At 42.1% G+C, this 25,820-nt stretch overlaps 1 protein-coding gene across 1 annotated transcript in view; it reads left to right on the top strand.

The window, feature by feature from the left end:
* Positions 1–25,820, top strand: part of LOC149222539 (P-loop containing nucleoside triphosphate hydrolases superfamily protein) — a 292,868-nt gene that overhangs the window by 129,115 nt on the left and 137,933 nt on the right. The window contains 4 exon segments of the mRNA XM_089385506.1: positions 19,472–19,737; positions 24,473–24,600; positions 24,722–24,840; positions 24,931–25,023. Of these exon segments, the coding sequence (XP_089241632.1) occupies positions 19,472–19,737; positions 24,473–24,600; positions 24,722–24,840; positions 24,931–25,023 (606 nt within the window).

Below are 25,820 nucleotides of genomic sequence, written 5' to 3' on the forward strand. Positions count from 1 at the left end.
TCACGCGAAGATCTCGTCCTTGGTGAAGCCACCCAATGGTGTATGGTTGTGGATGTGCTGTGGTCAGTAAGCCCAACCGCTTCACGACCTCTGCCGAAATGAGGTTCTTTTGACTCCGCTATCAACAATGAACTGTATCGGGGAGCCCTTTACCCACATCTGGGAGTGGAAGAGACGCTCCTCCTCCTCTGGATCTTCGGGTTCATTTTTCTGGATCTTTGCGTTAGCAACAGTGGCGCTGGGGTCCGCATCAATGATCTGCTTCCCTTTTTCATACCCCTTATCGGGTTCTGACTCAGAGTCGGAACATGCATCTGATTCTGAAACCTTTAGCTCAGCCACCAGTGACTGCTTGGCCCGACACTCACTTGTGTTGTGAGTGGAGCTCTTATGGAACTCGCACCATTTTCCAGTGTCCTTTCTCGGCTTCGCGGCGCTGTTCTTTGCTTGCAGCTTCGGCTGGTTGTCTTGGGCTGTCCCGCCTTGGCTTTGTCCTTTGTTTTGTGGTTTAGGGGCACCTTTCCCCTGCTTTGGATTCGCAGATCCAAAGTCTCGCTTCTTTTGTTTAAACTTCTGCTCGACCTTGACGGCATACCGGTATGCTGCGCCGAGCGAGGGGATGTTCAGGAATTGTATTTCTTCCTGGATGTACTTGTGCAGGCAACCACGGTATTTGAGTATCAAATGTTGCTCCGAATCCTTGATACCCAACTTTGTGCGAAGGGTATGGAAAAGATTGGTGAACTCCGGCACGTCTTGGTCCCTTCCCTGCCGCAGCGTGGTCCACTTTATGTATTCATCCTCATAGCTCCCGACAGGGTAGTACTGCTCCTTGATGGCATCCCGGAACGAATCCCAAGTGGGTGCGGCTGAAAATAGTGAGCCAGTACTTTCATCCTTCTGCTCGCAGTAGGTTTCCCACCAGTCCTTGACGTGGGGGGCTGCTTTGAGGAGAGCAAAAACAATCTTTTCCCGACTCGAAAATTCATGAACAGAAAAATAACCCTCTAGCAGATTTAACCATTTATCTACGGCATCTGCGTCTATCTGACCCTCGAATATGGGGATTTCAAAATTAACTTGTACCTTAAAGGGTGTGGCATTTCCAGAGTAGCTGCTGGAAGCCGATGCGTTGCTTCTGGGTAGCCGCTGAAGGATTTGGACAAAGCTGTCCATCATCGCGTTCCGTTGTCGCTCGAGGGCTTCTTCGAGCAAGATTTTGATGGGATCTCCTGCCCCCTCGTCTTTCTTCTCGTCCGCCATGGGAGGCCGTCGGGATTTGTGAGGCTGGTCTTGCAAAGGTTCAACCAGTTCAAGCCCTAACTCCTTATATCCCGACCTTGTTGGGGACATGCAAAGAAAAACAGAGAAAAAGCAGACCGCTCTGATACCACTGATCCGGATTTAAACAGGAACGCAACAAATTACAGAGATAACCATATGCAGCGGAAATAATACTTCATTTCATTAATGGAAAATACTGAAATATGCTTACAACCAGAAATGGAAATAGACTAGCTAGGGCGATGGTAGCTTATCTCTGAGAAGAGATGTGATGGCTACATGCCTCTGAACTGTGTTACAATGAGGCTCGAAGGCCTATTTATTGTTGAGAAACAATGGAAAACCCTTAACATTCCAAAACCTAGCCCTAGGAGATGAAATGCCAAACTGTGGGCCCCGTTTGAGGGTAAGTTGGTACATCAACTTCCCGGGGTCGTAACTTTGGCATATGATATCCGTTTGACGCGTACAATAGCGCATTAGAAAGATCTATCCGAGCACTATCATTGTTGGAACGGGCAACATCGGTCCATACCATGGACCGATGTTGCCCCCGGATTCCCCAAAAAACGTCGTTTAGGGCCTCAAAACGGCTCCGGAAGTTCAGGACCCGAAAAACTGCTAAAAATAGTAAGTTGTGCTACAATTAAGGAAACTGAAAATGCTGAGAAAGACAATGGTGGGGGTCTAGGTGGACTTGGCAGGTGGCCACCAATATCCACCTGGATCATCTCACTACTTAGACTTCACTGAATCACCTCCGACAACTGACTCCTACTACTTTGAAGTTTGATTTCGCAGAAAATCAAATTCCTTGTCTCTCAAATGTGTTCTCCAACCCCATCAAATTTCTTCTTATTATCTCTCATTGAGACATTGACGACCAAGATTAAAATATAATCGATGGCTAAGATTAACTAGAACTCGATCCATGTCTTCTTCTAGAAGATTCTCACCATGGCTTAATTAATACTCTTTAATTAATCAGTTTTCATAAGTTTAGACTTAGGCATCATTAAAAAAAGAGTAATTATTTTAGTTAAGTCGTCTCTAGGTGGAATTTCCAGAAACGATTTTTGGGTTTTGGAGAAACATGTATTCTAGCCTCTCCACCAAATTGAACACAACCGATAGCTCGACTGTCCGTCCTTCCTTTGTCTTCCTCTTCTTCGCACTTCCTCTTGTCCTTATGATCGAACTTGTGTGTGTAAGTGAGGTATCTCCAAATGAGGTTGTAAAATTCCTACTTAGGAAATACAGTGATAAATAAAGCAAAAACTGATATAAACACACAAAATTCAGAAATATAAGTAGACACCCAGAAAATCTCCAAAAACACCATCCAGCTGAGCCATTTTATTTAATATATGGAGCAATGGTCCAATGGGTATGGAAAGAGTGTACCTGGGCTTGCCACAATGGCAAGCTAGACAAGCTCCCAGGTTAGAAAATACAATGCCATGATGTGGGAATGAGCTGCCCCAAATATGCCCCACACTACCCTGGAGAACTGCTCTGTCTGCTAGAAAGAAATTGTTGAAAGACCCTTCTTCGGTGCTCAGAAAATTTTGCAAAACTATCCTCGAGCTCCTCTCCACAAACCCACCAAGACCCGGGTTTGGTCTAGTTCTGAACTAAAAAATTGACCCCTATTTCAACATGCTCCTCAACTGGCTGGGAATTTCGGCCCACCTAATGAATGACTGTTTCAACCCTCCAAAATGCCGTAAAATGCCAAGGATTTACCCCTCTAGAAATCTCCCTAAATCCCCAGCTTCGATTGGCTCCCAATGATCACCTCCCTAACTCCCATGTGTGCCTAGAAAAGCCTCCTGCGGAGGCCCAAGCAGTCACTCAGATGGCTGTTTTGCTACAACATATTTCCTCCATGATTTGGCTTACTTCTAACTCAAAAACTCCAACAATTGATGATGCAAAACTCCCTTGGAAATCTCAGCAATACCTTTGCTCTTTGCTAGCCCCTCCAAGCAAATCGAACTCCTCCACTACGCCCTGGAAATTGTCATGTTCCTTCTCAAATACATGTGTAACAGGGTGTTGCTACACAATTTTGCACAATTTTGGCTAAGGAAAACAATCCAACATTTTTGACTTAGGGATTTAGGAGGAAATTCGACTTTATTTGGTTGCTAGTGGAATGTGGGGGCCACCCACATGTGAATTTGAACTAGGCCATTCGAATGGCTTGGAGGGAATTCAAATAGTTGGATAGAGGGGTCCACATGAGGCAAGGGAGGCCCAAGGAGATAAAAGGAGGAGGAAGCTCTCATTTGGATTCATCTTACACCTTGCAAATCGAAATTACTTGACTGTTCACTTTGCTGTTTAGTTGAGTCAACCTGCTGTTTAGCCACAAATCTCTCAAGCAGGAGATTCAACCTTTCCTTCGGGGGACCTTCCGTGCCCGCCCTAGGGAGGCAATTCCATAAGCATTTCAGGAGATTCAGGAGTGTGTTACAACACTACCATTCAACCACATACAGGGATTGCGTATTTCTGGGCTATCTGGAGAATACGCAAGAGGGGTTGGAGCCACCATTGATCAGCCATTTGCTGGGAGAGTTAGAGGATTGGGAGAGCAGCAGTAGGCCAACATTTCTTGAGAGTTTTGGAGCCAGCAGAGCCAACATCCCAACAGTTTGAATTACTGGGCTTGGGGACAACACAGAGGGCCAGTCCAACATTTTCGTGGGGCTTAGGAGCAGGTGCTACAGGCTGGAAGCCCATCCAGGAAGTCAGGGGATTTGTAGTAGGGGTCAACCTAGCCCTTTGTGACATTTTCCGGGAGGATTTACAGGCAGATTCTAGCAGGCCGAGTTTTGCAGTTGCAGCTGAAGTTGGGCTCTTTGGGGGTCGAATTTCAGAAGTCTAAACCGGCTAAATTCATTTGTGGGGTTTTCTGGGTTTAGGCCAAGGTGTCTGGGGCTCAAATCTTATAATTTTCTAAGCATAGGAAGTGGGCTTTCCAACCATTCGAACTTAGCAGAAAAAACAGTTTTCTGGGCAGCACAGTGCAGATTGGTGCAGCAGTTGGAGCAGTCATCAATTCAACCATTTCTCACTTGGGTTTGGTCATGCTTGTCCATTGAGACAAGCCCAAGTGCACCATTCTATTATCCATTGTATTTTACCCCCAAAGAAGTAATAAAATGGCTCAGCAGTCCCTTATTTCCAGCATTTCCATGGGTGTTTAATGTGTATTTCGTTTTTATATTTTGCTGAACAGATTATTTGCTTTATATCACTTGTATTCCTATTTAGGAACATTACAATGGTATCAGAGCCTAGTTCTTGGCTCAACTGTGGGGATTTTCTCCTATGAGAGAAGGGGACCAGCAAAACATCACATACTGAAGGCAGAGGTACCGGAGCAGAGAAAGAGAGTTGGAGATTACTCCAGACACAAAGGACACAAAGGGAAAGCAGTGGTAGAAGAGGAGGACATGGTGGAACCCAAGAGCAGGGAAGAGATGGCTTTCGACAGCCTCCTGAGAGCCCTGAATGACTTAGCCAAGGGCCAGAAAGATATGCTGGAAGAGATAAAGCTGCAGAACAGAGAGAGGACCACTCCTAGAGGGTTTCTATTTGGGGAAACTTTTGGAGCCTCTCAGCCATTCGATCACCCCTCACCAGCAGCGCAACACCCATCAGCTAGTGGGCCAACTCGTGCCACACTGCCCTCTTTCGTACTAGTGGCACAAATCGAACTAGCAAGGGGTGAAGACCCCATTCAGATGGGAGATTATTTCAGAGAGTGGAAATCTATGGATGCAGACTTCAGGGAAGCACTCTCTTTCAGAGATTTTTGCAAGCTCAAGCAGAGTGAGAAGAACAAGGGTTATGGAGGACAGGGAACCCAGAACTATGAGCTGCAAAGGACCATAGGGAGGATGTACTTCCCTACTTTCGATGGCACTGCCAAGTGCATGGCTAGGGCTTGGGTTGAGAAGATGGACACCTACTTCCAGCTCAACCGGATGACAGAACAGGAAGCCATCAAGATGGCCATGCTGCACATGGAGGGGGAAGCCCATGACTAGTGGTTTCATGGCTTGGCCACCCTAGGGCATGCCAATGTGGCTTCTTATGAGGATTTCACTAGGAGGGTGGTGGAGCGTTTTGACCAGAGAGATCCAGAGGCCCATTTCAGAGAGCTGACCCAACTGCGCCAGACAGGCAACCCGGAGCAGTACATCTCAGAGTTTTTGTGAGTATCAGTGATGGTTCCATATCTATTGGAGGCTAGGAGGGTATACACCTTCATTGAGGGCTTACTTGAGCCCCTGCGTGTACTGGTGAAGTCACACAGACCCTCCACGTTGCAGAATGCAATTTTGTGCTCTAGATATCTATAGGGGGCCACCCCTAAGACTAGAGCGCCATTTCCTGCACGGACCCCCTTTTCACATAAGGGGCATGAGACTAGACCTCCACCTCAGAGGACCACACATGGGCGGGGGTAGCTAGATGATGAGACTCGAAAGGACCTCAGGAGGAGGAAGTTGTGCTTCACATGCAGGGAGCCTTGGGCACCAGGCCATCGGTGCACTACCGGTAGAGCACACTATATTGAGGTTTTTTCAGACAATGACCAGGAGAACGAGGTGGAGCAATAGTGTGGTGTGGGAGATGGTGAGAGTCCGACAGATAGAGGCCCACCACCACCACCTCCACAAAGAGGGGCATCCCTTGCTCCATCCGGGGCAGTCCTTGCTTCCTTATGCGGGGTTCCCAAATTTTTGACATTGAGGATCAGAGGCAATGTACAGGGGCAGCAGGTGTCAGTCCTAGTTGACAGTGGGGCTACCCACAACTTCATAGATGCCCAGTTGGTTCAAAGGAGGGGCCTCACCACGGTTGAGTTTGAGGGCTTTTTAGTCCTGGTACCAGGTGATTGCACCATACAATGCACTTGGTATTGTGCTTGCCTTGACAGTAGTTATGGGGAACTACTCGATGACGGACCATTTCTTTGTGGTTGATGTGCCAGACACCAATGTGGTGATGGGTGTCCAGTGGCTGTACTCCCTTGGGCAAGTCACTACAGATTGGAGGAAGCCAGAGATGGAGTTCATTGGGCCGGATGGCAAACTGGTAGTTCTAAGAGGCATGTAGTCCTATCCACCTCAGACAGTCTCGGGCCACAAGATGGAGGCAGATCTGCGACATGGTGACATTGCTTGGGTAGTAGAGCTGAGGATTTCAGAGGTTGGGGGACAGGCCCAGCCACCACCACCAGAAATAAAGGCTTTGCTGGACAGATACGCAGTTGTGTTCGGGGACATTCCACCAGGGCAACCACCAGACAGGGGATTCAAGCACACTATTGAGTTGGAGCCGGGTGTGCAGGAAATGATCACCACCCCTTACAGGCATCCTAAGGCCTATAAGGATGAGATAGAGAAGGCCATTCAGGAGTTGTTAGCATTGGGCCATATTGGGCCAAGTTCCAGTCCCTTCTCTTCTTCAGTAGTATTGGTGAAGAAGAAGGATGGAACTCTTCACATGTGCATTGACTTTCGGGCCCTCAACCGGAAGACATTGCAGAACCGGTACCCCATTCCCCGCTTAGATGAGTTGATGGATGAGCTTAGAGGAGCCAAGTACTTCTCTAAGATCGATCTGCGTTCAGGGTACCACCAGATCGGGGTGAGGGCTCAGGATATCCCTAAGACAATTTTCTAGTGCCACTATGGGCACTTCGAGTTCCTAGTCATGCCATTTGGGTTGACCAATGCTCCAACCAATTTCTAGTCATGCATGATCCATGTATTCCCGTGACAGTTGAGGAGGTTTGTGCTGGTTTTCTTCGATGACATTTTGATTTACAATTGGACATGGGAGTAGCATCTCTAACATGTGAAGGAGCTACTACGCATCCTGGAGGAGCATCAATTTTATGCCAAACTATCCAAGTGCGAGTTTGGCTTGACAAAGATGCTCTACCTAGGGCATATCATCGATGCTAATGGGGTGAAGGTCCATGAGGAGAAGATACGGGCCATCTGGGATTGGCCGGTACCACGAGATGTGACTGCACTAAGGGGCTTCTTGGGCATTTGCACCTACTACAGGAAGTTTGTCAAGGGGTTCTCACAGCTGGCAGCACCCTTGATTGATTTGACCAAGAGAGGGGCTTTCGCATGGACTGATGGAGCACAGGTTGCCTTTGATCGCCTCAAGGAGGTGATGAGCAGTTGCCTGGTCTTGGCACTTCCAGATTTTTCCTAGCCTTTCACCGTGGAGTGTGATGCATCTGGGGTGGGAGTTGGTGTAGTTTTGTCACAGGATGGGCATCCCATTGCTTTTGAGAGTCGGAAGCTCCTACCACATGAGCTGTCATATTCCATATATGACAGAGATGTTGGCTATCATGCATGCATTGGCCAAATTTCGACAGTACTTGGTGGGCAATAGGTTTCGGGTGAAGACTGATCACAATAGTCTTTGTCACTTCATGGGGCAGTAGGGCCTCAATGACAGGCAGCAGAGATGGGTCAGCAAGGTGCAGGCCTATGACTTTGATATAGAGTATGTGCAGGGAAAGCACAATGTGGTGGCCGATGCTCTATCTCGGAGACCAGCTGGTCTATCACTCATGAGCATCTGCCATGATTGGAAGGCCCAGCTATTGGTGGAGTACTCCAAGGACAAGAGGGCATGCGAGGTCTTGGAGGGTACCCATGCAGATGAACGTTATCGAGTGATGGATGAGGTCATCTATTACAAGGGGCACATTTTCCTGGTACCCAACTTGCAGTTGAGAGAGAGAGTGCTCCAGACAGCACGTGACTCGCCATTGTCTGGGCACCAGGGGTTCCAGAAGACATATATGGCAATCAGGGAGAGATTCACATGGAAGGGCCTCAAGGGGGAAGCACACACAGGTGTGAGGCATGTTAGCGCAACAAGGGAGAGCTGATTCACCCTGCAGGATTGCTACAACCGCTTCCATCCCCGAGGGAAAATGGGAAAGCATATCTATGGATTTCATCACATGGCTCCCCACGATGCAAGGGAAGGACTGCATTTATGTAGTGGTCGACAGGTTGACCAATATGCCCACTTTTTCACCATCCCCACTAGATACACGGCTGCATAGGTTGCAGAATTGTTCTTTCGGGAGATCTTTCGGTTACACGGGCTCCCCAAGAACATTGTGAGTGACAAGGACAACAGGTTCATGGGAGGTTTTTGGTAGGAACTTTTCAGATTGGTCGGGATCGAGCTCACTCCTAGCACTAGCTACCACCGATAGACAGATGACCAGACCGAGAGGGTAAATCAGTGGCAGGAGGGGTACTTGAGGAACTACGTGACAGGTCAGCAGAGGGCTTGGATCTGATGGTTGCATCTGGGCGAGTACTGCTACAACACCACCCACCACATTTCCATTGGTATGACTCCTTTCTGTGCTTTATATGGATATGATTCATTATCTTTTGCTGACATTATTTTTGGAGACAGCCGGGCCCTAAAGGCCAAAGATTGGATCAAAGAGAGCCAAGACATCCTCAAGGCTCTTAAGGATAACTTGGTGACAACCCAAAACCAACAGAAGGTGTACGTAGACCGGCACATGACAAAGAGGCATTTCGAGGAGGGGGACATGGTGTACCTTCGACTACAACCTTACAGGCAGTCCACGCTGAAGCAAAAGGGGGTCGAGAAGCTACAATCCCGCTTCTATGGCCCATACCCAGTGATCAGACGAGTTGGGGAGGTGGCCTATGAGCTGGAGCTGCCTCCTGGGAGCAGAATCCACAACGTATTTCATGTCTCATGCCTTAAAAAAGTGTTGGGGCAACAGGTGACAACAACAGTAGAGTTACCCCCACTGGATGATGAGGGCCACTTGGTTTTGGAGCCTGAGGCCATCTTGGAGAAGAGGGAAAGGAAACTGAAGAGCAGGACCATCAGTGAGTTCTTGGTGCATTAGAAGAACTTGCCAGATGAGGATGCCATCTGGGAGGGTGAGAATATTTTGGAGCACCCAGCTTTGAGGTTGCTTGAGGGCAAGCAACATTTGGGAGGGGAGGACTGTCATGTCCCTTCTCAAATACATCTGTAACAGGTTGTTGCTACACAATTTCTGTCATGTCCCTTCTCAAATACATCTATAACAGGGTGTTGCTACACAATTTTGCACAATTTTGGCTAAGGAAAAGAACCCAACATTTTCGACTTAGGGACTTAGGAGGAAATTCAACTTTATTTGGTTGCTAGTGGAATGTGGGGGCCACCCACATGTGAATTCGAACTAGGCCATTCGAATGGCTTGGAGGGAATTCAAATAGCTGGATGGAGGGGCCCACATGAGGTAAGGGAGGCCCAAGGAGATAAAAGGAGGAGGAAGCTCTCATTTGGATTCATTCTTACACCTTGCAAATCGAAATTACTTGACTGTTCGCTTTGTTGTTTAGCTGAGTCAACCAACTGTTTAGCCACGAATCTCTCAAGCGGGAGATTCAACCTTTCCTTTGGGGGACCTTCCGTGCCTGCCCTAGGGAGGCAATTCCATAATCATTTTAGGAGATCCGGGAGTGTGTTACATCACTACCAGTCAACCACATACAGGGAGTGCATATTTGTGGGCTATTTGGAGAATATGCAGGAGGGGTTGGAGCCACCATTGATCAACCATTTGCCGGTAGAGTCAGAGGATTGGGAGAGTAGAGGTAGGCTAGCATTTCTTGAGAATTTTGGAGCCAGCAGAGCCAATATCCTAGCAGTTTGAACTACTGGGTTTGGGGACCTCGCAGAGGGCTAGTCCAACATTTTCGTGGGGCTTAGGAGTAGGTGCTATAGGTCGAAAGCCCATCCAGGAAGTCAGGGGATTTGTAGTAGGGGTCAGCCCAACATGTTGGGACATTTTCCGGGAGGATTTACAGGCAGATTCTAGCAGGCCGAGTTTTGCAGTTGCAGCTGAAGTTGGGCTTCTTGGGGGTCGAATTTCAGAAGTCTAAACCAGCTAAATTCCTTCGTGGGTTTTTTCTGGGTTTAGGCCAGGGAGTCTGGGGCTCAAATCTTATAATTTTTTGAGCACATGAAGTGGAATTTCCAGCCATTCGAACCTAGCAGAAAATGCAGTTTTCTAGGTAGCGCAATGCAGATTGGTGCAGCAGTTGGAGCAGTCATCGGTTCAACCATTTCTCACCTGGGTTTGATCATGTTTGTCCACTGAGACAAGCCTAGGTGCACCATTCTGTTATCCATTGTATTTTGCCCCCAAAGAGGTAATAAAATGGCTTAGCAGTCCCTTATTTCTAGCATTTCCATGGGTGTTTAATGTGTATTTCGTTTTTATATTTTGTTGAACAAATTATTTGCTTTATATCACTTGTATTCCTTTTTAGGAACGTTATAGAAACTACCATGAAACTCCCATGAATTGCTTGAACACTGATGCTGAAGATGCTCACATGGAAATCGACTTCCCTCCTTGGGCTAACCCCTCAAGGTTCACCGAAGTAAGGGGTGAGAAACTCGCTTGAGAATCTCGGTGTAGACTCGGCTAAACAACTCAAGCGTGCTAGGTACGAGTGAATGTCAAATTGTCAAAAGCCCCAAACTAAAGTGAGCCCCTCCTATTTAACCTTGGTTGCTTCCTCCTCATGTGGGTCCCATCATCGAACTCCCTTCCTCCCCAAGTAGCTCGAATTGCCCAAGTGGAGCATATTTCCTTCTTGGTGGCCCCCACATTCCACTAAGAGTTCAATTTTGCCGTTTTCCATAGTGTGGGTGCCTCCATCAATTAAAAATTGGAAGTGGGGTCCTCCAACCCACTTCTCCTAAGTTAGAACCCAAATTTTTCAAAATTGTACAAAAATTATATGCTCACTTAGCAATAATTGCTAAGTGGAAATATCACAGAGGTCGAGGTCTTTATTTATATAGGCTTCTCATAGGGTCAAATTTCTCCTTTTAGGCCGACTTGCCCACTTGTGTAGGCCAACTTGAACTTTGTGCCATGACGAGGTCTTGGAGGGTCTTTTGACTCGACTATGACTCAATAAGTTTTTCTTTACAATATGTAACATGCCCAAATGGGTCATTCATACATGACAATGACTTAATGACTTTATAACAAACCTAGAAGCACTCAATGGGTGCTTGACCTATAAAATAAATTCTCTTGAGCATGAAACCCATGCCTCAAGACTTGCAATAATCAATTCATTTTTCTCTTTTTCATTAAATACATAAAATCATAATTACACATGTCATTATGAAGACTGGACCTAGTTACATATTTCAACAACTTGGCCCTAGGAGGTTGATACAACTATAAGAAAAAGAAAAAGCATATCATGGCCACAAAATAACAAAAGAAAGTAAAACAAAATGCAAAAGATGGCTAGGACATAAACATCAACATATGGGCAAATGCCTAGCATGAGCTCTACGTATCTCATATGGCCATCACTCGGTTCCTGAGCACGCGATGCTCCATTACATTAGAAAAGAACCCTTGCATGTCCCAACCCTGATGAACAATAAAATGACTCATCCTAAAGGGGTAATAAAACTACTACATCATATAGGCTCTAACATTTATGCTATAAGCGATAATACAAAGAATAATCAAGAAGAATAAAAGACACACAAGAGGGGTGGAAAAATCAAGGGCATGCTGGTAACTCATGCATCCATGAATGCTCCCTTCTCACATATATACACTCACGATGTGGACACCCCCATCAGTTGGTCCTTTTGACTTTGGCACTTGACCATGAAGTTTTCTCCCCTCCATTGCCACATTATTATACACTAACACCTATCAATTAAATGGTGGACCAGGGAAATGTTAGTTCCCTTTGGGGTTGGAAGCACCTAATAGGATTGACCATTAGCCAACCCTATCAAGGGAGAAAACACCTTTGTGAGGACTTAGTCCTGATTTTGGAAGGGGATCATTGTTTGAAGTATTAATATACCCTTGGCATTCAAGTTTGGTTCACTTAGATGCATTATTGATCTTAGTCTGTGATGGATGGTTGCTTTCACTAGAATCCATGTTGTTTTTCGTTAGGTGGTTCAACTGCCCAAGCCTTGGGCACCCACTTCATAGGTACTCATGCCCTTGAAAGAAGTACATTGGCCTAAGCAGGTGCAACATTGAGATACTAGAGCCTCTTAGTAGCACTAGCAGATGACACATGTCCCAAAGTACCTCTAGGGCACAGGATGTTGGTAAATTTTGACTTGGTTTTGAGGATCCTCCAAGATGACACCACTGGACCCAGTATGCCCCCAGGATGGCCCTATCATAGCTTGATGGGCAAGAGCTAATTTAGAGCCCATATGAGGATGGTCACCCATTGAGAGACTAGGGTAGGCTTGTTGTACTAGAGAAGCTCTAGTGTTAGAGAAGAGGTCTTATTTCATAGTGGGAGATCCATGGAGACCACTTTATGGCACCCTCGCTGGATCTTCGAACCCCACACGGGATATTGAGGTGGATTTGAGGGCCATCCCTTAAATCTTGGATGATCTAGGCTTCTACACATTCTTTGACACCACCACCCTTGGACATGGCATTTGGAGCATTTATTATGGATGATATCAACAATTAAGAGGCTACAATTCATGCATGTGGTCAAACTAGGCTTATTTTGTCATTAGCTAATGAGTTGGCTTGTAACCCAAGGTCATTTAATAATGAAACTTGTTTTAGGGCTTTGTAAACAAAAATTAGGTGACCTAATCCTCATAAGTAGAGGATAGGCTCATTTCATTTCTCGTCATCACTTGTGACTGATTGGGCCCTCTTAGAGAAATCAACCTAGTTGGATTGTGACTTGTATCTTGTGGAGATGTGATATATGGTCGATTTTTGCTAATGGAGCTATTTTTTGGCTTTGGAGATGTCATTTTTGAGTAGTAGAGGAATTGCTTATGCATTCTATTTTGTAAGTGTACCTATTTGATAAATATTTGTATTTTGTGGATATTGTATTGAATGGTTGATTATCTAGGGTTTCTATGTGCAAATTATTGCTGAAAATTATTCTATGGAATCTAGATGGTAGTATTGCATGCATTACCCACCTATAGAATGTGAATGACAATCCCATGGGTGAACCTTTCAACTAGCTCTACCCATTGACTCTGCTCCCTCACAAAAGTGATAGTTAGGGTTTGAAACCTAGGGTTTCATATTCCCTTACTTTTTTCCAAGGTTTAGTCATTTTTAACCATCCCTTAGACTCTATCACCCAAGATCAAGGCACTGGCCTTGGTTACATGGTTGATTGCCTTGAAAATCTTCATAAATCTTCTTTCTTCTAACCTAAACCTAGAATTTCGACCTCTTAAGGTAAGCTGCTAGCTAGGGCTAAGGCATCTTTCTCAACTAGGGTTTTGGACATTCCTCAATAGAGGAATTCAACATGTGGAGGTGAGGTATTTGCCTCAAAATCAAGTTAATCATGTGGGAAAACGTTCCTTGCTCTAGGTAGATTGTGCCCTAGAAAACCCTAGTTTGCCGCAGGTTTCAACTTGGGCTTGTTGAAGGCATCTTGTTCCATAAATTGACGGTATATGTCTATTGGAAGGTTTTTGTCAGCCTTGTGATCCTAGATAAGCTTATATACCTTGTTTACTCTTAAGCCCTAAGTCATGTTGTGCCCTAATTAGGTTATTTGGAGGATGTAAATTGCCTTGTGCTAGCTGAGCCCTGTTCCTAAGTAGAGAAACTTTCGTTAAGCCTATCTTGTCAGCTTATCCCTTGTACTTGATAGATCCGTTAGGTGACTTAGTACGGGGAAGCCTCCCTAGTGGTGAAATTCCATAAAAGAGCAAAAGGTAGTGGCTGTGGTGGTAGTGGGCCACACCTCATATTGTTGTCCCTTGGTCTAGCTCTTGTCTTGTGAGCTATCCTCACAAGACATGCTAGATTTTGAGGCAACTTATACATAACCTAGACAACTGGAAATCAGTTTTTAGCTAACTATAAATTGCATATTTAGTCAAAATTTACTATAGGGGGAGGCCCCAAAGCCTTTATAATCACCCTCTAGCCATTCCATACTTCAGGGTAACCTCCTAGAGCTGTTTTTTCACACAGTGGATTGACTGATTAAATAAAATAGGTTTTTGTCCCTTCGTTTTTATGCAATCTTTATAGATACAAGACAACGAATTATTTTCAATTGTAAATCCTTAACCAGACAAAAAATTTGAAAAATAATTTTAGAATAAATTTAGTAGACCAAAATCCATGGGTTGCATGCCATATCTTTGAGTTGTTATGGGTTGCATGCCATATCTCTCTCGATGTTAAGTGTTTTGAGGCTAACATAGTGGTTTTGTAGGAGGGGCTTTTCATCAGTTTCTAAGCCTTTGTTTTGTAGGGATTTTCCATACTCTTTGGAGCTTGGAATTTGCCATTTTTGAGATCCTTTGTCTCTTAGGTCGAGAGCAAAGGAGAATCTGTTCTTTTTTGTGAAGATCATATTGGAGTAAGATTTGTTGAAAAACGTGTAACTAGGTTTAGTCTTCATAAATATGAAATGTACCTTTGATTCTTGTATTTTGTAAAATGAAAGAAAAATTATTACTATTATTTTTGAGCATGGGTTTGATGCTCAAGGTCTTTTATTTTAGAGGTCAAGCACCCATTGAGTGTTTCTAGGGTTTGTCCTAGGTCAAGAAGTCAGAAGAGTCATTGTCATAAGTTGAAGACCCCTTTGGGCACATTGTAACTTGTAAAGAAAATTATTTTTGTCATTAAAAGTATCTAAATACCCTTCAAGACCAAGTCAGCCTGACAGCTGAGAAGTTGGCCTATTTGGAGGAGCCACGTCCACCGTAAGAAGCCTATATAAAGGAGGGAAATCAACCTCCTTGAGACATTCATCACTCACTCATTCAAGCGAAGGAGAAGAAGGAGAAGAACAAGAAGGCTAGCGAAAAAGGAAGAGGATGAAGAAAGATTGTTTTTGGGCTAATTCTCTCTCACATGTGCAAAGAAGGAAAGCGAGGGTTTATTGCTTCAAGTTGAAATTCTCTATCTGCTGGAAGAAGATCAAAGTTGTTGGAAGAAGGACCTAATAGGTCACCTACTATCCCTAGATAAGGAGGCAAGGCTAGCGAAGTTGTTGGGAGGCCTTGGAAGGCTAATTTCGCTCACATGTGGATGAAGTTGCTGCTGCAGGGGGCTGAAAATTTCAGACCTGCAGTAGAGGCCGAAATTCTGAGGCTGGGGGTCGAAGTTGTGCTGGTAGAAGAGATTTGACAAGGTTTAGCTTGGACAAGGGAAGCACATCATTAGGAAAGGTTGGACTTAGTCTTAAAGGGTATTGGTATTGGTCTTGAGGTCTTGGAATTCATCAATTGAAGAATCTATAAGAAGAGAAGAGATTTTGCGGGTTTTCCTCTCAAGTGGAGAGGTTTTGGCCCTTGCTTGCAACCTACATACTGTGTTCATGTGTACTACTGTTCTTCTTGTTTTGGTAGCTGTTTGATGATATACAAACATAATAATAAGTGAAGAAATCTAATAAGTAAGAAAAAGTAATAAGACATCACAAACTGTTATCATAGAAAGAGAAATCATCTTATCTATCGCCCTATAGATTTCTCAACAAGATTGGAGCTAGTTTTTTAAACAAATCATTCTCTGCTCCTTATTTCTTTTGTAACTTCGAGAGGATCCTATTTATTGTCCAAAGACCCATCATTCTTAAATCTTCTTCAAGGTTCAAAGAGCCCTTTTCTCTTTAAAAGGGTCTCATTTTATAAATTTCATCAATTAAAATTTCTTGTTTGCATGAGAGAACTTGGGAATTCATCCCACGGTATCCCTCCTCCTTATTTAAAAGGGAGGACTTTGTAACCTTTCTAACTTGCTAACTTAAATTAGATCTGGCTTCTAACTTGTCTCTTACATCTAATCTTTGCATCTTCTCATCTTGGCTATTGCTATTGGTTATTGGATCTATTGTGTGAATGAGTATTTGATGTCTTTATCTCATTTGCCATTTAGCATTGAACTGTCTTGTCTATTAGATCACATTAGCTATCTCATAATTGTGTTTTCGTTATAATTCTCACTTGTTTCCATTGTCATAATATAATCTAAGTGAAGAACATCTTAATAAACACTATTAACTAAAGGCATTTTGAGATTTGCATCAACTTCTTGATCTAATTCCTATCTTGCTTTGTTTCATTGAGAAATCTCTATTGGCTTCATTGATCATTTATTATAAGCTAATCTCAGTTGAGTTTAAAGTTATCTTAATTATAAGTGGTTCGGCATTTAATTTTTGAAGAATCTTAATATCAATTGGATCTCATTGAAACATTTCATTAACATCTCATCTTGCATATTAAAGCTAGATTTTCATTCTTAAAATCTATCTCCAAGCATAAGCTTGGTTGAATAGAAAGCTAGGACAACCTTTCCACTATTCAATTTAAGAGCTAGACCCATACTCAACGGTTAAAACAGGTCACCTTGCAGTTCTGTTTTGGCAAATTCCTTTGTAGGAACGAAGGCACCTGGGTCATTAAAATTCTTGGATAGGTATCCTTAATAAGGGCATAGCCTCCTTCCCCAACACTTCTTTCTACAACCTTGTTTAAGACTGGTTTGAGACAATTGAGGAGAAGGCCTTCACCTTAGATTAGACATTCTTAATTAAAATCAACCAAGATCCTTGCATCTCGCATAGATAGATCTTGCATTTCATTCATCTCTTTTGGGCATATTGTTAATTGTGAGCACTTCACTTTACTTTCAATATTTCATTACTGTTCTTTTACTTGTCATTTAATTTCCTTGCTCATTTTCCTTTGATATTGTCATATTTTATTTGAGCATCTCCTTGAAGTGACGTAGAAGTTTTCATTCATCTTGTAAGTTTTACTTTTCTTCTCATATATCACTATTGTGCCATTTCTTGTACTAACACTTATCTTGTAACATGAAATATATCTCTTTGCAAGTGTTATATCTTTATTGAGCATTGCTTCAAGGCACTAGTTTATCACTGTTACATTATCATTGCCATATTGATCTAATTGGAATTCATCTTGTTAACATATACATTGCTCATCTTATAATCACACTTGTTAAATAATCTTTTAGTCAAGTTACTTAGAGAGGTAGTTGCCTTCCCCTTAGTCTTCTAGAACTTACAATAAGTTTCCCTTTACTAACCATATTTAGGGACTACCCCCCTTAGCTTGCCTAAGAGAGAGCTTAAACATAGTGAGTAGGGAATAGGTGACAACCCCTTCTCTGAGCGTTGCGCCATAAAGATTATACCTTGTGGGGTTGGAAATTTTTCCTACACTTAGGTGTACATCTCAGGCAACAATAACCTTCACCAAACCTCCAACCCCAAAAAATAATGCATGAAGCTAATGTCCTTCATTTGAACTCAGTGGCTATGTTTACTTTGCACCTTGTGATGAACTTCTCTATTCCTGTCAAAAACAAGTCATCTACTTACAACACCAAAATAAGTAGATCAATATGAAAGAGTATATAACAAAAGTTGGACTATGCTTTGCTGTTTTTGAGCCCATACTTTGCAGATTTCCTTAATTCTTGGAATACCATGCTCTCGGTGCCTACTTGAGTCCACACAAGGATTTCTTAAGCCTGCACACTTAGGATCCTTCCCATTTACCTCAAATCCTTGAGGTTTCTCGATCTCCACCTTCCATGCTTTCCAGAGTCTCGCTTTTTCACTTGCTGACCTCACGATATAGGTGTTAGTGTAGTCAATTATGTCTTATCTAGTTAGACTCTACTTTCCCTCATCCACGACTTCTCAGTGACTCCCAACATCTTAGTTGATCATGCCCTTCTATCTTTAATCCTTCAAGTTGACACCCCTCCTCCCTTGATTCCCCTTCCTCCTAGCCCACCATAAACCACCTTTTCCATTGACGAGGGTGATCTTGACATCTTTACTTCCCATCTTCACAAGAGGCTCCCATTGGAGTCCATTTTGGTACACCTCATTTTTGTCTATGCCAAATACACACGTCTCTCATCCACCATTTCGGAATCTGCTTTTTAGTCCTATCCCCATCACTCCATAACAACCTCACCATCCCAGAAGACTAGATCCTGTAAGAGAAAGATTGCAAACTCCTCCATAGCCAACTTTGACATGCCTTCCCTCATACTCACCCATCCTACCCCCATCTTAATGCCTCCTATCGTTGCTTGCTTCGCCATAAGAAGTGCCTCTTCATTCAAAAACAAAGATCTGATTTGGGTGCTTCACTTATCCGTTTCCCTAAAAATTTCTAGCACACCTTCCCTTGCCACTCTCCTCTTCCTCCAGACCCTATATCCATGTTTACCCATACATCCTCCCTGTATGATGCCCCTAGACAACCCTTAGTCCACGTTGCCGCTTCCTCCCTTAATCCCAGGTTACTTTAACAAATTTGCTTTCATACTCACATATTTTAGGTCTATATCATATATAGCAAACCAAATATGGATATTTAATCTGCTGTCTTCATCTGGTACAAATGTGAGGCTAGAATTTGATGCCCTTTTGGTGCCTACATATGTCTGTCATATTAGACATTACTTTAGCTTCCTCTCTTTGTTCATGTCTGTGATCTAGTATGGTTTTGTATCGGTACTCCAGCATATCCATGAAGAAGTTTAGATCCAATAATTGTATTGTGTTCAAGATGTGAAAGTGTAAAATCCCTGCTATTCCTTTGGATTTTCTTGTCCTCTTAGTCCCTCCAAATGTTTTCTTGACATCTTATTTCCTTGGGCTTTTGGATATTTGTTAGAGTTTGCTAACATGTGGAGTTGAATGTTATAATTTTTTTTTTTCTATTTCATATCTTTTCTGCTTGCCTACTTCAATTCAGTGAAACGCTATGAATATTTCATAAATCAATTACCACAATGTTGGGTGTAGTCAACAGACTATTGGAATTTCAGTTGTCTACACTAAAAGTTATATTATTATAATTGCTCTATGGAAGACTGGACAGAAAATAATTTTCTACAGTCAGGTGTATTGGGACATAGATATGGATTCTTTGCAATACTGTTGGACAGGAAGCTTTTACTATTGTGTTTTCCTTGTTTCACATATATGTAGTCATATTTTGATGGCGTCCCCATGAGCTTTAAAATATTTGTTAACAATCAAAGGAGGTGTATTTTTACCAGGCAATGGATACCATGCAGAAACGAGGTGCTTCTTATTCTCCAAATGTTTCTCCATCTGCAGCAGTTAATCCAGTACATTCTAGTGGTGGTAATAGTGGAGGTAATCTGCGTACTACTGTGCCCAAGTCACTGGGGATGTCTCGGAGAGGTGTGCGGAACAACTTTATTCCTCCTGTACGTTCCAATGTTGCTGGTGGTGGGGCTGCCACAGCATCACGTCTACCAGGAAATGTGGATAATGGCTTAGAAGAATCAACAAAACGATGGTTGGTTACATATTCTTTCATAATCACATATTCTGAATCTGTAACTTTTGGATCAATAGGCACATCTTTGTAATGTTGAAAATGGACAGGATCTTTATTCTTCATTTCATGCTGCAGTTGGAGCATATTTTCTGTGTTATTATTTTCTGTTGCTGTTGACTAAGATTTTCACTTGTGTAAAGTTGCTTGCCCCATCTTTCCATAACTTGCTTTTCTTTGAAGTTCATTGCCTGAATATTTACCTTTTCTCTTTTAGGTAGCCTCTAAACTAATTTCTTTATTCAAAAACAAACCTTGTACTATCAAATTGCAATAGACTCAAAATTTCAGCCTTGAATAATTGATAAGTTCTATAATAGTGTGCAGTATGACGAACATAGTGTAGTGAACAAATAGATTCATGCCACCACAAAGGGCAGTGATGGAAGACCACTGGAGAACATACACAGACTGTAAGAGGGGAAAGAGAAAAGTGGAGTCAGCATTTGGTTTTAGGGCAAGTGAGAAACCCTAGGGTAAGACGTGAGAAGTTCAAGAGGAGGGGTAAGGCCACTAGATTCAATTAGGATCTTAAGATCTTGTTTATGTCAACCTATGGCTGTAGGTTATTAGGGCACTTCACTTAAGATTCAGACTTTTTACCATCAAATTAGATGAAGAAAGTGAGTTAACTAAATAGGGTTAATTAAGTGACAATTCTTTTAACGAGGGAGAAACTGTAATGATGGAAATCAATTATGTCTTTTGACAAACTATGCCCTAGATTTTTTGGAAGCAACCAGGCAAGCAATTATACATATTGGAAACTGATGTTTTAATGAGCATTTGAGCTACACCAAAATTGGAGGTGCTGCAAAGGATCCCCATATCTTGCCAAAGTTTGTACCAAATAATATTGTTCTCCTCGAGATAATCTACCAAACAACCTGACATGGTTTTGAATACTAGCCTGAATGAAAAACAGACAAGGTTTGTCATCTCTACCCACTTACCATTGGCTAGTACAACTTCTCAAATTTTGATTTTCCTCGATGTAGGCCAATGAAATCAATAGTTATTGCTTTGGGGAGGAGTCTTTAGAATACATGATCCTCTGGGAATAATCAAAGCTCATTAGGCTGCAGAAAATGTCAGTTGGATATGTAGTGCTGTTACCCTTCAAAATACATTAGCATTTTGAGTGTTTTCAGAGGCATTCTTGACTTGCATCAGAGTACTGGAAACTCCAAATTTGTAATATTCCTTGGGAATTTTTACAGTAAATAACAAAACAAACATAGACATTAAACCATGAAAATCAAACATGAGTCAGACCATGAAATTTCACCAAAATCTGTGCTGCTGAGCCATTTTATTATAATAAGAAGAGGGTACAATGAGGTGCTGGAAAGAGTGCACCTGGGCTTGCTCAAGGCAAACTCGCTAAGCCCAAATGAACAATAAGAAATCCCTCTCAAATCTGCTGCTGCTCTTTCCTGGCTCTGCGCTGAAACCAATGTTGTGAACATCTCGATAACATTCCGATTTGGTCTCGAAATCACAATTGTTTGGTCTAGCCGATGTTGGTCGATTTTTAACGATATTTTGATGATCTCTTGATTTTGTTGATGTTTGCCGATTTTTACCGATATTTTCCCGGTTTTTACGAGTTTTTGGTTTGTTGGACCCTTGCTGATTTTATTCCGATGCCGATATTCGCAACATTGGCCGAAACTACCAAGAAAATATGTTGTTGGCTGCAAAGAACTGCTGCTAAGGCCTCCTCAGGTGCTCAGAAAATTCCGGGAAATTGACCCCGGGCTCTCCACCGATAACCGACAAAAACCCATGAAGGAATTGGCGAAATGTTGACCTTGGAATTTCGGCCCAATTTTCCTCTAGCTCCTCTAGCTGCTAACTGAGTTGGGACCCCTGTTTGGCCCCTCAAATCTGCCTATAAAATTCTGCCAAATTAATCTTGGCCTTCCTCAATAAACCCAGAAAAACCTAGAAAGGGTTTGTCCTAGTTTTGACACTCCAAAATTGACCCCCAAATGCTTGACCCTTCTCCACAAGCATAAGATGTAACCTGTAGCAAATGCTGCATTTGCTGCTCTGCCAAAATGCTGGAAAAGCCCCACAACATTTCCCCAAACTTCACCTCAAGTTTCAGCCGCTAACTTCCTTCACTCCATAACCTCCAAGTGTGCCTCCTCCGAGCGCAGTCCCTGTATTGTTGCTGCCAATTTTATCCTCAAATTCGCACTCCTTGCTGCTGGTACGAACTAGTATAAGTAGGACTCCCTTCTTGGGCTAACACTCGAAGTCCACCGAAGCAAGGGTTGAGATCTCCGCTTGAAAACTCTCATGTGCTAAACAACATTGTAGACTTGGCTTCAGCTCAAGCGTGTTATGTCAAGGACAATTTTTGAATAGATGAATGAATGCCCAAAATGAGTGCCTCTTGTTCTATTTATCAAAGAGCCTCCAAGATGCCCATGTGGGCCCAGCTCGACTTCCCCACCAACTTCGTTCCAATGAGAGTGTCTTCCACATGTGGGCTGTAATTCTCCATGGTGTGGTCCCCACGCTCCACTAGAGCCGCAATATTTCCTTTCCTTCGTAATGTTTGGGCCCCTACTTAATCCCAAAATTCATGTGGGACCTCTGAACCCACATTTCCTAAGTGCAAACATAAAATAAGAGAAAATTGGGCAAGATTGATATTTCCGTTAGCAATATTGCTAAGTGGGAATATCACAAAATTGAGTTCAGAACAAATCTTGTGGTCTCCATGGATTGCAGTTTCATAAACTCTTGTTTTTGTGCAAAATCAATGTTAGTAATTCCTAGTATTTAATGCTCTGAAGTTTAAAATTCACTGATTGAAGTGAAATACTGATTCATCCCCCTCTCAGTCTTTCCAACATTTTCTCTCTTAGATCTCTTTATATTCTGTTGCTTTTGTACCAACAAAATATCTTATCTACATAGCAATGGGAGGATTTCAATAGGCATTACTTTATGCAAGGAGATGGGCTATAACTTAAGGTGGATTCATTACATTATGGTATGTTTTGGAACGCCTAAAAGGTTTAGTCTTGTTTAGGCATAATTTTTTCCTTCAATCCTTCGGCCTCATGAATGACCAGGATTTGATACCCACTGACATGCATTAAATGTGTAAATGGATGAGCCCTGCAGAATTTTGCTTACTACAACCTTAATTAATTTCTTTCCATCATAATGACATTTCAGAAGGAAAACTTAAATAATGAATAAATTATTATCCAAAGATTCATCACTTTGCTATTGTTTTTCTGCGTTAATCAACTTTTAGGGCAATATGTAGATAAGTAGTGGCACCTTATAGTATGATCCGTTTCACATCTCTATGAACTCACATATTACTCGTAAAATTACTAGGCAACATTTAAAAAATATTTAAGTTTTGTCATAGATTATCATTTATCGCACTTGGTTGGGTTCCTTCCCAAATTTCTTCAATGGATGGTTAGTGATGGCTGTAAATCTTTCTTACGGCCCTTGGGCAGATATGTTGGGAATCTTCATCACCATATAATCATTTTTTGTTTCCTTTAAGATAGAGTGAAAAAATATGAGTACTCAAAAGAACTGTAGTTCTTGGTTCTCCAATCACGTCTTCCCTTGCAATATGATATCTTCGACCTCCTATAATGCTGACAACTAATCTATCTTCATCACATTCATGTGAATTTTAAACTTCAGCAACGTACACATTCTTACACCTGGCACAAGTATGTTAAGTTAAATATTCCAGCAGTTCTAGTTGCTTTGTACCCACTGCCTCAACAGGTACAAAGGCCAGTCTACTCTTTTGTTGCTTCTTTGACAAGGTATTAACTGTTTCTTTCTTCATAGGAAACTATCTAGCAAGATAGTTGGGCTTTACACATATGAAACATAATTTCTCTTTAGCTATACACTTTTCCTATAGATCCCGCTTATTGAAAAGTGATTCATTTTCAACTTTTGAACAACATCTAAAATCTGGTCAAAATCTGATCGCAGATTCCAACTTTTCCTATATATGTAATATTTTGCCCATGCTGCAGCTGCACAGTTATAAAGAGATAAAACTTTAGTTAGATTTAGTCTGTGTTCAAGGTAATAGTTCCATCTTTAAGAAATTTTGATTTGCTGATTTTCAATCAGATATTTTAACCTGATTGCTGGTTTCAAGTTAAAAAGGTACTGAAAACCGGGTAGAATCTGCTTTATACTATGCAGTTTTGGGTGGAAAGTACTATGCTTGTTAGGGCATATCATCTTGAAAGGTTTGATGAAGGTACCTTGCTATAATTTCCACTGTGTAGGGATTAAATGTTGGGTGATGAGTATCTTAGGTATTGGGATCCATGTCTTAGAAAAGAATTACATGCATGATGGTGCACTTCCCTCCAGGACTTTGCAATTCAGTTATTTTCAGTCAACACCTTCATGGAGTAGGTTTTCCATTCAAATTCCTTACAATGCTGCCAATAATTTCATATTCACAGTTACCATATCATTTGGAAGCTAATCAAGCTGTTTGCCATTCCGTATTTCTTTTAATTGTTGAAACTTTATATACCCATGCTTTTATATACGGTGTTTTTCTTTTCGCATTAGATGTTTTAATTGTGTTAAATTATCAAAATTACCATCTAGATGTTTTTTCCAAAAAGCACAGCATTTGACGATCCACAATTTCAATGTTTTTTTGCCTTTTCAGTTTAGAGATGCTTGTGGGTCCTGATGGTGAGCTTCCTGACAAATTACGGAACCTTGAACCCCGTCTTATAGAGCATGTTAGCAATGAGATAATGGACCAGGATCCCAATGTTCGGTGGGAAGATATTGGTTAGCTGTATAACCCTACATAGTTCTATAAACTGATTATTTTTGTTGTCACTGTTTAATATTTTCCAATTTCTATGCAAATTCAAATTTACTATTGATTTTTTTCATAATTCTACTGAAGCCGGTCTAGAGCATGCCAAAAAGTGTGTGACAGAAATGGTTATATGGCCTCTTTTGCGCCCGGATATCTTTAAAGGCTGTCGCTCTCCTGGCAAAGGGCTTCTTCTATTTGGACCTCCTGTAAGTTCTTTCAAAAAGAAAATGGAATCACGTTTTGGACTGTGTATTTCCTTGTGTTTTTTAACAAAGCACGTTCTAATATGCTGTTAGGGCACTGGGAAAACCATGATTGGGAAAGCTATTGCAGGGGAAGCTAAAGCTACTTTCTTTTACATCTCTGCAAGTTCACTGACAAGTAAGTGGGTAAGTTTCTTTTAATATCTGCAACTCCCATGTTAATGATATTTATGTCATGTAATCTCTCTTGGTATTTTAAAAATAACAGGGATATCAGGAAAATGCAGAGATAAAATATCCAGTGCGAGGAATGCTTTTGAGCGAAGTTTTACATGTTCAAGATGACTATAGTGAGTCATAGTGAACACTTGTTGTTTGTGAGAATAAGGCTATTAACATATAAGCATTTTAATAGACATAGAGACACATATGATAAAAGCCAACATATGTTTATCCTAAGAAAATATCACATAGATACTTGGTTTTCCTTGGGTATTAAAAAAACATGCTTTGAATTTACATATTAGACTTTCTTGCACCAACAGTGGGTTGCTTCTTCACTGTAGAGATAAGCTGGTGGAGAGGACAGTTTTATTTTCACAGAACTGTTTGGTCTAGTTTTATTTAAAGTTAGAGTGAAAAGGAACTTAGATGTTTCCATGATATGTGCAAGTATTTCGTTGTTGTGGATTTTGACCTTTTAAGTTGCAGGCCAATTGTCATCAGGTACATCAAAAACAATGTAGATGAACCTTTAAGGATAGAGTCATTTTTCTTGCACAATAATTGTATTATGCAGTTTCCCTGGGGAACACAAATGATCTTTAACTTGCACAAAATTCCGTCCTTCAGTAAATAATGTCATAACTCTCCATCCAACTGGTTATATGCCGAGTTCCCTAAGATTGCTTCATGTTCACTGTTGATGCATGTAAATTTTAGAAAATGTGAAAAAGCTTCTATAAACGCATTGAAGCCAAATT

This window comes from Pinus tabuliformis, chromosome Q (assembly GCF_031772625.1).
Source record: "Pinus tabuliformis cultivar Carrire ecotype Pingquan chromosome Q, CPIR1, whole genome shotgun sequence".
Taxonomy (NCBI): Eukaryota; Viridiplantae; Streptophyta; class Pinopsida; order Pinales; family Pinaceae; genus Pinus; species Pinus tabuliformis.